General features: G+C 48.0%; 1 protein-coding gene across 5 annotated transcripts in view; it reads right to left on the bottom strand.

Annotated features, from left to right (window-relative positions):
* Window positions 1-12,911, bottom strand: part of FAXDC2 (fatty acid hydroxylase domain containing 2) — a 707,939-nt gene that overhangs the window by 149,894 nt on the left and 545,134 nt on the right. For all 5 annotated transcript variants that reach the window (XM_069653968.1, XM_069653965.1, XM_069653969.1 and 2 more), the window contains one exon: window positions 3,899-3,946. In XM_069653968.1, coding sequence (XP_069510069.1) covers window positions 3,899-3,946 — 48 coding nt within the window. The remainder of the gene's footprint in view (window positions 1-3,898; window positions 3,947-12,911) is intronic.

Genomic DNA, 12,911 nt, shown 5'->3' with positions numbered 1-12,911 from the left:
CTGGAACTTTTAAAGAGCTATTCCCCGGTGGATGATTGAGGTTTTTGCAGAAAAGGTAGGCAGTAACCTTGGGCAACCGTTTCCAATGCCCATGCATCTGAGGTAATAGCCTGACATTCTGTCAGATGCTGTGACAGCCTGCCTCCCACTGCAGTCTTGTGAATCAAGTCCTCAGAGAGGTTTTGGGGAGGCTGACGCAGTGGCTGAAGGTAAGGAAACCGCTGCTGTTGCGGTCTTAGTACTTCTTCCCCGTCCACTGCGGGGGAATCTTCATTGTCCCCTCTGAGCTGGCTGTCCTCTGCCCCTTCCAAATGTTGAGCAGTGACGAAAGGACCTACCCCTCCAGGGTGTACCCGTGGGGCGGTTTGGAGGTTGGCGGATTGCAGCACCAAGGGATTTGGCTGCTGCCTTAGAAGTTTGCAGCTCATCAGCCTTGTTTCCAAATAAATTAGTGCCGTCAAAGGGCATGAAGTCTGGATTGTACGTCTGGGGCAAATCCTGACTTCCTCAACCAGGCAAACCTGCGCATTACTGTACTTGCCGCCATAGCTCTGCTGATACGGTCCGCAGAGCCGAGACCTGTCTGGAGGGATTCGCACATCACATATTTCCCATCCTTGACAATGTTTAAAAACCTGTCTTGCTCCTCCCCTTTGGGGATATGGTCAGCCGCCATGGAAATGCACTCCCAAAGGGTGCGAGTAAACCTTGTTAATGTGCACGTTGCATTAGCCGATTTTAAGGCCATACTGCCAGCCGAGAAAACCTTTTTGGTCAGGGTGGAGGTGGCAGCTTGAACTACCAGGCTCTCTGGTGTCAGATGTTTAGACAAGTAGTACGGATCACAGCTTGAAACTATGTATTTTGAGAGTAATTTCTTGTTTACAGCCGGAATAACTTCAGGTGCCTCCCAGCTGGTAGTCACCTGCCTTTGTAATGCTTGATGGAAAGGCACAATTGGGTCTTCTTGTGGACCCCTGTCCAAAATATCAGTTAAATCGTCTTGCTCGAAGACTGGAGTTGGTCTCGACCAACCCAGATACTCCATGACTCTTGACATCAGGTGCCTGTATGTCACTTCTGCATGGTCACCGGGGTCTGCCTGGCCAAATTTGACCTCTGGCGAGGTGTCTGACCCACTAGCATCATGCAGGCATTCGTGCAAGTTTTTAATTCTTGAACCCTCTGAGATTAAGGCCTCAGGTACCGATGGTGTTCCATATTGTAAATCAAAAGGTCTGGCTTCATCAGCGGATAAATAGAGGAGAGGGAGTTAAAATAGTCAGACCTGGGCAAAGGAGCATATATTTTCTCCATTGTAGTAGATGTCATAATATTAGTGGTCACAGGAGCCGAAATCGACGAGATCGTTCATGTCGACGGCTTCGACACATGTGGCGTCGAGGAAGTCAACGCTCGAAGCGTAGATGGCATCTCATAAATGATCGGCGCCGATGACACACCTTTCGACCCTGACGGTGTCGATGTCAAGTCTTTCAGCGTTGACGACTCAGTCCTCGAGGGAACTTTTCCTCAACACGAAGGATCCTTCGACTGCTCTCGAGGAGTCTTGCCCGCCGGGTCTGAAGACGCACGGCCTTTGTGCTCATGATGTCTTTCGATCAGAGCTTGGCTTTTGGGTGTAGTCGAGGGGGACAAGGGCGTGTTCTCGAACACCTTTAACATTTTTAATCTAACCTCTTCCCACTGGCAGATTTAGTGGGGCAAACGAGCCGTTCCGGTGAGGAACTGGAAGACGAGGAAGATGGCGATCTATGGCGCCATTTCTTTCCATGTCTCGACGACGAGTGGTGTGAACCACTACGTGATTGTTTGTTTTTCTTGCGACTAGGAGAAACCGTTCTCCACTCGTCAGAGGTGTTTTGTTTTTTTGACAGAGTCAAAGGGGATTTTTGGGTCCTACCTACCGCAAGCTTCCCTCTATGATCTTTCAGGGCTTTCGAAATCATGGACAGGCAGTCCTCAAACTTTGATGACGGATGAGTCGACCCCAGACACCATAGACAAATCGTATGGGGGTCCGTAATGGACATCTTCGCGCACCGCAGTAACAGCATTTGTTAAAACCAGACTTGGGAGTGGAAGAAGTCGAAGACAAAGCCATTCTTCACAAATTCACTCGAAGAATATGATTTTACTCAAAGAAATACTTGAAGATTTTCCTTTCAAGGAACGAAGCGTTACCGTGTCCGAAGCATAAGCACGGAAAAACAGAACTGAAGCCAACGGATGCTGCACATGCTACATATACCTTCGGTGATGTCGACATCGAGACGGAGGCCTCTGAGGGACATCGAGTCGACAGGCATCGACGCACAGCGCCCCCTGCTGAAATGTTTTTGCGAAGCTGGATATTGGAAATAGCAAAGATAAGGAATACGTAGGAAGACACAATCCATTGAAGGGTGGGATTTAAGTTCAAGGCAGATGGCTGGAGAGGACTTGGAAAGGTTCAAGTCCCTCAGCCTGACAAAGGGGCTATTGGTAGAAAGTGACTCAAGGACGGTCAGATCAGGGAAGAGGTTTAGAGGAATAGGGGGTTGATAAGGAGTCAGAGCAGTGAGCAAGTAGGAGGGAGGACATGAACAGTGGTATACTTAAAAGAGGAAGAGTTGATGTCAGAGGGGAGTAGAGGGGCATTGTGGAAGGCCTTATTGATAAGGAACGCCATACTGCTGCCCTTCCCACGAGGTCTGCGAGAATGAGAGAAGGTAGAGTCAGTGTGGAGAGCTGCTAGTCTAGCAGAGCCATGAGGGGGGGTGCAGGCTTCTGTGATAGCAAGAAATGAAAGTTGACGGTGATAAAAGTCGAAGTAGTCAGTGATGTAAAAAGACCTGTAGAGAGATTGTGCATTCAAGAGGCCAAGGGAAAGAGTGATAGGAGGTGGGGGAGAGGAGCAGGTGTTGTGCAGTAGACAAGATGGATAGGTGAGGTTGGATATCCTGGGGGCACTGGTCCGTCTTATTTGACGGGTCTGGGCGCAGAGCAGACAGAGCCAGATGGTGAGGCCATTGACTGATGAAGCAAGCTGTGGCTGAAGGCTATGAGAGAACGGAAGGAGAAGAGTGAGTAGAAGGAGGAATGGAGCAAAATCAAGATGAATTATTGAAGATAGTTGAAATCGGCAAGGGAAGACAATGAAGAAAGGGTGGAGCCCATCAGAGAGGTAGGGTAGGTGGCTGGGTGGAAAGGGATGGATGGCTGAGAAGAATCCTGTCTATGTTTCTGAGTTTGGGTACAGATAGCAAAATGACAGTCCCAAAACAGCAATGTCTTGGTCCCGTGAGGTAGCAGAAGCTATGCAGTGAATGGATAGTAAATAGGTCCAAGGGTCTATATGAGTGGAAGTAGAAGTCAGGTAAACGGTGAGCTTGGTGAAGTCCTGGCTTGAGCAGCGGTTCTGGCCCTAGGCCCTTTCCATCCCCAACAGGCCAAAACAGGGAACTGCCCTTTGGCCGTTGGATGCAAACACCATGAACAAAAAGTGCATTATCTTCAAAGAAAAGCAGGGTTAGTGCTCAGGTAAGGTGGCTTAGATGACACATAGTTCTGTCAATCGCAGTTGACACCTCTTTGCAACACTACTGTCTGCCATTAAATTGGGAAACAATAACATACATAACTGCAGCGCTTAGAAGAGGGAGGAGTCCGGTCTGGTCTGAAGTGCCACATAAAAACATGATTTTACTATGAACTGCTTACTCTTCCAGTTTTGCTTTCAATTACACTCACAGGAGACCAGGTTGGAGGGATACTGCAGGATTGCACCATGCTCCTTAACTGAAGTGTAGAATGTATATGGGTAACGCTCAAAAAGATCGATAAATATGCCCAAAGGATTTTAGGACCCCAATCAACTAAAAGGGCCACGTAATACCTGTCGCTGACGAGCAGCCGGGCGATCCACTGCAGCCTCCCCCGTCATCTGCAACAAGAGAATACAAAAGTAAGATTATGGGTTTATATTGAGCACAGTAGGGCAGAAACTGAACTACACCCACAGTCTTTCCATCCAATCCCAGAAGGAACCCTGCACACAGAAATTAAGTGTTTATTGCCATGCCTAGGTTTGGCTTCCGAAACAAATTGTAAGGAACTTGTGCAGAATTATCTGCCTAAACAAATGCTGGCCTAAATCCGCCACATATGAACTATAAACTCACCAGTCGGTACAGAAAGCTCAAGTTTGAAAAGTTGCTTTCAGTAACACCTGACTAGAGAAGGGTCACTCATAAACTGTACTTCCGACAATGCACCAGTCCACCATAGAACATAATTCGTTTTGGTTTACGGTGCAATTTATAATTGGATAAAAAATGCAAACTAAAGGTAGACTTTGTTAACACATTTCCTTTGCTAAAGGGTGTTTCTTGGCATGTGCTGTCATTGTTCTCCTCTTCGCTATCTCAGTTGAAAGTAGGTGTCCCTTTTCATCTTCCAAGTTCCACATCCTCAGCCACCTACCTTTCCAAACCCGATCCTCCAGGCTCCCAGGGAGCCATGATATGGCCTTATGTGGTAGCCAGTATTTGGAAGCCCACTCCACCCTTATTTAAATCCTCTACAGCCCATTTTCATGTCCATGAGTTAGTGATGGGCAATGCTGCATGGGCATCCCACAAGCGAGGCAGGGTAACTGCTGTTACCATCGGCAGCTGGGAGAGGGGCAGCCCCAACCTCCCCGCGCCTGCTCCTCTCCTCCCCCCAGCTACGGAAACACGCAGTCTCGGCAGCACAAAAGCCACGGAAGGGTAAGGTGCGAACAGTCATCGCAACCTTCGTCCAAACAGCAAGGTGCTAAGCGCCATAAGGAAAACAACCATCAGGCAGGGCCCAGGTTCAAAGATCTGCCCCTACCAGGGGGTCAGACAGTCGGCTATCCGGCCGGGGGCTGCGACAACAGCAGGCCCCACCACAAACACAACAAAGACCTAGGGCCTCCCTGGGTCCTATAAATGAGAGCAGCATGCTCAGAGTAAACACAATCTGTTTGTGGACCCTGAACGGGGACCCAAGCAAACAGGAGGTTCACTGTTGACTCTGTGTCTTCCAAATCTTCTTGCTTCTTTAACAATTCTTGAAGTTCGCTGTACATCGCAGCGTCTTTTTCCTTCCTGAACATTGTACTCTTCAAAGCAATTGCAATGCAGCTTTAACGAAGGAAGAAGCGGCAACCGAACGGCCAGCGCGGACGCTGTCAACTCAACATTTTCGGCATAGAACGAAAAGCGAGCGGCGAGCGTGTCCAAAACAAACAAAGACACGTGCTGTGTAATCACCCACAAAACCAGTGCGAACGAAGGAAAGAGTGGCACTCGAACAGCACGGCGCGGACGGCTTCCGATTCAACAACTTACAGGTGTGAGCCACCGCGCTGGGGCTACGATGGAGGAAAAATAGACATTTATGTCCGGAAGGGATACATTTTTATTACAGTGGACCGGAACCCCCGCGTTAGAAGGCAGACGGGGCAAGATAACACAAGCCAGTTTTAAACTCTGGCAGAGTCACAAGCCAGCTTGGTAGCACGGCGAGCGGGGAGCTTGTCTTTTCTTGACAGCCACGCAGAGCTGGCGAACACAGTTTCAAGCTCGGTGGGCCCAAACACTGCAGATTTAAAATAATTTCTGTAATATTGCAGGGCGACCTCACAAGCGAAACCAATTAATTAAATCCAGTAAATCAAGTCTGAGGGCTGCCCAATTTTCTGAACCCGGTCAAGAAGGCACCAGTCAACAGTTACCCAGCACGGGCAACAAATAGAACAGGCGCAGAGAACTCGCTGATAACAACAGTTTAACTCCTTGATAAAACCTTTTTCCTTTTCCTATAGCAGGCGTAGAAGAACATGGGGCCCAAACGGAAAGCACGGGCACCCCCAACACCGGCGCAGAAGCCCAAATCACCACAATTGCTAGCAGCCATTGAAGCGGCAGAGCACTACGGATGGGCATGGGTTAGAGAAAACATGTACGCCCTACCCAGGGAAGGAATTACCAGCCCACCCAGCCAGGAGGAGTTTTCTGCACCATTAAAAAGGAAAACAATATCCAAAGACGCCAGAAAAGGTACCAAAAAATTGTCAAAACTATGTGAGAATGTAGCGAAATTACAGCAACTAATGGTTGAAATAAGGGGGAAGCAGACACTGCCCACAAGGGAACCTGGGGCCTCAAACCCTACCATCGCAATAGAACCTAAAATAACGGTTGTCAACCCACCCGTAACACTAGCTACAGCAATCCCGCCACAACAAGTATTGGCAGTTGCCAATAGCGCCCACAGCTATAAATACACAGCCTCCACAACTCCAGCAACAGATTCAGCAGGTGCCCTAAAAGCATGGGCAACCCCAGGCACAGACAACACGGGCGCGACAGGGACATCCAGTAGCAATACAACTGACATTGTAACAATCTGTAACGCACAATTAGACCAAAAAATGAAATCTTTCCAAACAGAGATATTAAATAGATACAAAAGATGCCTGGCATGGAACATCGATACCACAATCAAAGAAGCCATATGGGCCAAAGAATTTATAGAAATCATTTCCCTAATAGAAGCCCAGCACAAGGGGAAAGACGCTTTCAGAGACCCCAAAAAATAGAAGAAAAAGCTATTGCCAGAAACGCCCAGGTCGAACAAAACTGGGACAACTGGTTACAGGCCTTTGCCATCTTAGCAACAATATATGAAGAAAAATTCCCCATGGATGGTAGGAAGATCTGGGCATACATTGATAAAATAAGGGAAGTAAAAGTAACACAGAGGGGAAGACATGGCTGGCATACGACATCAGATTTAGGAGGAGCATGTCAGAAAGGCCGGCCATTGAGTGGGATGAAGTCCAGAACGATTTATACACCCTCAACGCCGAACCTCCCCAGGAAGAAGATACCATGCATTCTTCTTCCAAAAATAGCAAAAATTCGCAAGTAAGCAAATCCCATGACGATGATAAATCCAAAAAAGGGGAGCAGCCCTTTCGGAGGAACCAGCCTTGGGCGGCTAAAAATAATGCCCACAGACAGAACAAACAGCAGGCTGTCAAATCCAACATCCCATGCAGAAATTTTGGGAAAAACCAGTGTACATGGGGCAAAGAATGCTGGTACAAACATGCCTGCACAAACTGCAACGGCCACCATGCAGCAAGCAACTGTACCAGACTACCAGCCAAGAAAGAATGATATCCCAATTTTAGAACCAGGACGAACGCCCATCAATCCGGGCAATTTTAGGGACGCCCTAAACAGCTACCCAGACAAGGAAACCAGCAGGTTACTATGGCAGGGTTTCACCAAAGGTTTTTTCATCCCATTTAAGGGCACTGGGTCACAATGCATCCCGATGAACCTAAAGTCAGCCAGGGACAACCCCCAGATAGTAGAAACCAAAATCAAGAAAGAACTGCAACTGGGCAGGGTAGCAGGTCCTTAAACGTCATGCCTTTGAAGGACTATTTAATATCACCACTAGGCCTGGTCCTGAAAAAAGAACCCGGGAAAATGAGACTAATACATCACCACTCCTACCCTAAAGGCCAGTCTTTAAACGACGGCATCCCACACACAGAATCCGCTGTATCTTACACGCATTTCCAAGAGGCGGTAAGGCTCGTACAAGAGTGCGGCAGAAACGCCTTGATGGCTAAGCTGGACATCGAATCTGCTTTCAGACTCTTGCCAGTCCACCCAGAGTCACAGCAGTGGATAGGTTTCACTTTTAACAAATTATACGTGGATAGATGCCTACCCATGGGGTGCGCAGTATCCTGTGCACTATTTGAGCAATTCGGTTCCTTTTTTCAATGGGCTTTCCTAAAGCAGAGACCAGGGACAAAAATAGTGCATTACCTAGGCAATTTCATGGTCATAGGGCCATCAAACTCCGAGGAATGCGGCTGGGCTTTAGCAAAACTGGAGCACATGGCCGCACAGTGGGGAGTTCCCCTAGCGAGGGAAAAAACACCAAACCAGACACAAACATAATTTTTCTGGGCATCGAAATAGACTCAGCAAAGGGGCTCTGCAGAATGCCCAAAACAGAAATATCAGAACTCCTGGCTAAAATACAAAACCTGATAATGAGAGATAAGGGGACTGTAAAGGAAATACAATCCTTAGCAGGCAGCCTCAATTTCGCATCCAAAATAATACCTCAAGGAAGGATATTTTCCAGAAGCCTGGAGTTCAAAATCAAATCACTCACCAAACCACACTTGCACATCCGGCTAGGCAGAGGTGAAACGAGACCTGGAAACATGAGGAAAAATCCTCAGAGATTTCAACGGGTCTTTACTTTGGCAAAAGCCTTTAAATACCCGGTCAAACAGGGTCCTATACACCGACGCAGCTGGGAGCGAGGGGTTTGGAGCCATACTAGACTCCGAATGGGTGGCAGGACACTGGCCCAATTCATGGCAAACAGCAGGGTGGACAAGAAACATCACCCTTCTAGAAATATTCCCCATCTGGCTAACATTACACATCTGGGGCAGGCGACTAGTGAATACGGAACCTTTGATCTGGTGCGATAACATGGCTGTACTGGGCTCCATAAACAGAAGGTCTACGAAATGCCCTCTAGTACTAAAAGTATTACGAGCCATTACAACAGTCACACTACAAGTAAACGTTGTACTCAAAGCGAAGCACATTTCAGGGGCAGATAATAACATTGCTGATGCCTTATCTCGTTTCCAGTGGACAAGATTCCGAGAGCTAGCACCGCACGCCCAAGAACAGATGACGCCAATACCAGCAGAATGCTGGGCAATAATGGGAAGACAAGAATAACTGCATCAACGCCAGAGAGCACAGGCCGGGATGCCCAACGAAAACCAGGCACCTCTAAAACGGGCGCCAACAACACATCGGCATCAACGCCAGCACCAGAGAGTGCAGGCCGGGATGACCAATACAAAGCAGGCACCTCTAAAACGGGTGCCAACAACACATTGGCATCAACGCCAGCACCAGAGAGTGGAGGCCGGGATGACCAATACAAAGCAGGCACCTCTAAAAGGGGTGCCAGCAACACATTGGCATCAACGCCAGCGCCAGAGAGCCCAGGCCGGGATGCCCAACAAGAATCAGGCACATCAACAACGGGAGCCAACAACCTCACAGGCTTCCTAACAGAGATGGCAGAGAGGGCGGTGGCAAGCACCACTGCAACGTAAAGTAAGTGTTTGCAAACAGTATTTAAGGCCACAGGTGTAAACCACGTAGAACTAATAACGATTAAAGATACAGAAGTATTTTTAAAATGGGCCCGGGAACAAGGTTTCAAAAGGGATTGGGCTAAAAGACACCTGGTGGCAATTTCATACTTTACAAAAATATGGGGCGATTCAGACCCCACCCAGAACGCCCTCATCTCTTATGCAATGAAGGGATGGGGCAGAATATAGGGTCCACAAGTGGACCCCCGCCGACCCCTTGATTTCAGCAAACTGGTACAGATAGCAAGCTATTTGGAAGCCATATGTTGGCACCCATACAAGATAATGTTATTTAAAACAGCTTTTTTCCTAGCCTACTTCGGGGCTTTCCAGGTAGGAGAACTCATCGCTTCCAGCACCAAGGCCACAAATGGTCTGGGCGTCATGGAAATCAGGGTGAGACGGGAGAGTGTTAACATAGAAATGCAACTGTCGAAAACGGGTGCAAAAAGAACCATCAATATTTGTTGCATCGATGAGGCAACAAACTGCCCGGTTTGCATCACCAACCTCTATTACGCACAACGACCCAAGGTAGGGGGGAGTTTTTTCGTTTTTTAATCCACAAGGATGCATCGGCCCTAAGCCGCTACCAATTTAAAGGATTGCTGATAAAAGCAATCAGCAGAGCAGGGTGGGATCCCAAACATTTCGGCACTCATTCCTTCAGGATAGGTGCCGCCACTGCAGCATGGCAAGGAGGTTAGCACCGCACCTACTAAAAAAAATAGGGGGATGGAAGTCAGACTGTTATAAAAGCTATATCAGACCAAAATTGATATAACCATCCGCCCTAAAATTTTCTTTCTTTTCCCTACCTTCCACCACCACAGAAACAACAGGCGAATCGAGGACCACACTCCGATCAGCATGGATAGTTGGCCACTCATTCGTTTTCAGGACAGGCAGATGGGCAGAAGAGACCAAAGAAGGGCCACCTTTCAGAAACACCATTACTTCATGGTGGAGATACAGAGGCCTACGCTGGGCTGATGTCCACGAAACACTAGCAGAACTGGTGGCATATAGGGACCCTCCAGAATTCCTGAACATCCATCTAGGGGGCAACGACCTAGTCAACACAGCTAGACGCATCCTATGCAAAGAAATCTGCTCCTCCCTAGCAGGCATTTCGCACAACTGGAGGGGGACTGAAATATACTTCTCAGCCATCTTACCAAGAAAGAAATGGCTAAGGGCCAACTGCTACAAATCTATACACATATCCAGAAGAAAACTGAACAGGACGATAGAGAGATTCTGTATTACAAGAGGACTGGGTTTCATAAAACACCCAGCCATTACACTAGGCAACCCTGACCTTTTTCTCCACGACGGCACCCATCTGTCTAGCCAGGGCATGGAGCATTTCTTTCGGGAAATCAATACAACACTTGCTCACAGGGGCTGTCTCTAAGGCATACTCTTGGGGGAACACGGTCAGCCGGCAACCTGCCAGTGTGTGGCGGCACGGGTCCGAGGGGGTAACCTCAGGACCCGGTGCCCAAAAGTATGATACCATCATCATATGTGATATTGTTATTGCCATAACCCATATCTGTACAATAAAATCCTGCCGCCTTTTATTGCCAACACTTGATACAAGTTGTGAGCCTATCATTATGGGTGAGGGTTTGGGGTTCGGCCATTACTAATGCATGCATATGGGTTCAGCAATTATGGACAATGCTGCATGGGCATCCCACAAGCGAGGCAGGGTAACTGCTGTTACCATCGGCAGCTGGGAGAGGGGCGGCCCCAACCTCCCCGCGCCTGCTCCTCTCCTCCCCCCAGCTACGGAGACACGCAGTCTCGGCAGCACAAAAGCCACACAAGGGTAAGGTGCGAACAGTCATCGCACCCTTCCTCCAAACAACAAGGTGCTAAGCGCCATAAGGAAAACAACCATCAGGCAGGGCCCAGGTTCAAAGATCTGCCCCCACCAGGGGGTCAGACAGTCGGCTATCCGGCCAGGGGCTGCGACAACAGCAGCCCCCACCACATACACAACAAAGACCCAGGGCCTCCCTGGGTCCTACAAATGAGAGCAGCATGCTCAGAGTAAACACAATCTGTTTGTGGACCCTGAACGGGGACCCAAGCAAACAGGAGGTTCACTGTTTACTCAGTGTGTCCAAATCTTCTTGCTTCTTTACCACAGAACCCGCCCACCCTACAAAAAGGGGAGAAGAGCAAAAAGAAGTACAAGACACTGTACGGTGCCCACAACAAGTCGTGGGACACAAGAGGGCGGCACGGATCTGAGGGGGTATCCTCAGGATCCGGTGCCCAAAAGTATGATACCATCATGATATGTGATATTGTTATTGCCATAACCCATATCTGTACAATAAAATCCTACGGCCTTTTATTGCCAACACTTGATACAAGTTGTGAGCCTATCATTATGGATGAGGGTTTGGGGTTCGGCCATTACTAATGCATGCATATGGGTTCAGCAGTTATGCTCCATTCATAGCAGACACAGCAGCACTTAATCCAAACGCATGGGAAATTGAACAAACAGGGGAGCTCCAGCTACTTTCAAAAATTCTTAACTGTAGTACCCCAACAAGGCCTTTCTTTTTTCTTTTGGGCACTAACTAAACCAGACATGAAGTTACCAGTGGAGTCAACTAGTTGCAGCCGATTGACCTGTACGGCGGAGACCTACTATGGCAAAACAGAAAGTCAAACTTGAAAAGTCAATCAGTACTACGCTATGCAGTAAAAAATGCTGCATGTGAGACTTCTATGCCTCTACCCAAACATATACCAAGGGGTTGGTAGAGGATGACCCGAGCAACTGAGAAGGCCATAGCAAGCCTACTGGGGACTAAACCCCTGGGAAAAATCGGGACATAGACGACCTCTTTAATTTTGCAAACAAAGGACTGGTTGCAACTCAATTTTAAAGCCAAAGTCAAATGATCTTAATTGTTTGCGGATCCATTTATTCAGGTATCTCAATACTGTGTGTATAAGATATTGATTCGTAGAAGAGGACAAGACGTTATACAGGGGCCAGTGTTGGAGGTAAGGAGGGGCAAATGATTGGGGGACGACCCCCTACGTGGGCACCTCCTTCATGCCTGGTGTGCCCCCTGGCTTTCGTAGTCCTGCCCTGGGTCAAAACACATTCTTTATTTAAAAATATGTGCGTGTGGTAAGCTTGCACGCTAAATAGACAGCACACAATGAAGTCTATTGGCTGCATAGCAATCAAGTGGTGATCCCCATTGGGTGTGTCACGGGTTCTTCCTACAAGGGCAATGCTGCGAACTGCTACCTGAAGCTCATGCCTTTACGGCTGAAGCAGATCCATCCCAACCAGTGTAGGTACGTTTTTCTTTTAAGAGTGTGTAGTTTGTGTGCACACACAGGAGTTTAAATGCATGTGTGTGCTAATGAATGAGTCGGTGTGTACATGTATGTATTAGTATGTGTGTGAACAAATTAGTGATGCATGCATAATATGATATGGCATTTATAATGCGCCTATACACAAGTGTTTTAAGGCGCAAGAAGCATGCGTTTATTTGGCAGGGGAACGAGAGTGCATCCTGAAGGGTATTTCCAGGATAGATTCTGTGCACAACAGATATAATCAAAGTTATTTACAGTGGCAATGAGCACGTATTTTGTAGGCGCAGCTCCATCA

The sequence above is a fragment of the Ambystoma mexicanum genome, chromosome 3q, assembly GCF_040938575.1.
Source record: "Ambystoma mexicanum isolate Mex_15411 chromosome 3q, UKY_AmexF1_1, whole genome shotgun sequence".
Classification (NCBI taxonomy): Eukaryota; Metazoa; Chordata; class Amphibia; order Caudata; family Ambystomatidae; genus Ambystoma; species Ambystoma mexicanum.
This window is presented reverse-complemented; position numbering and strand designations above follow the sequence as displayed.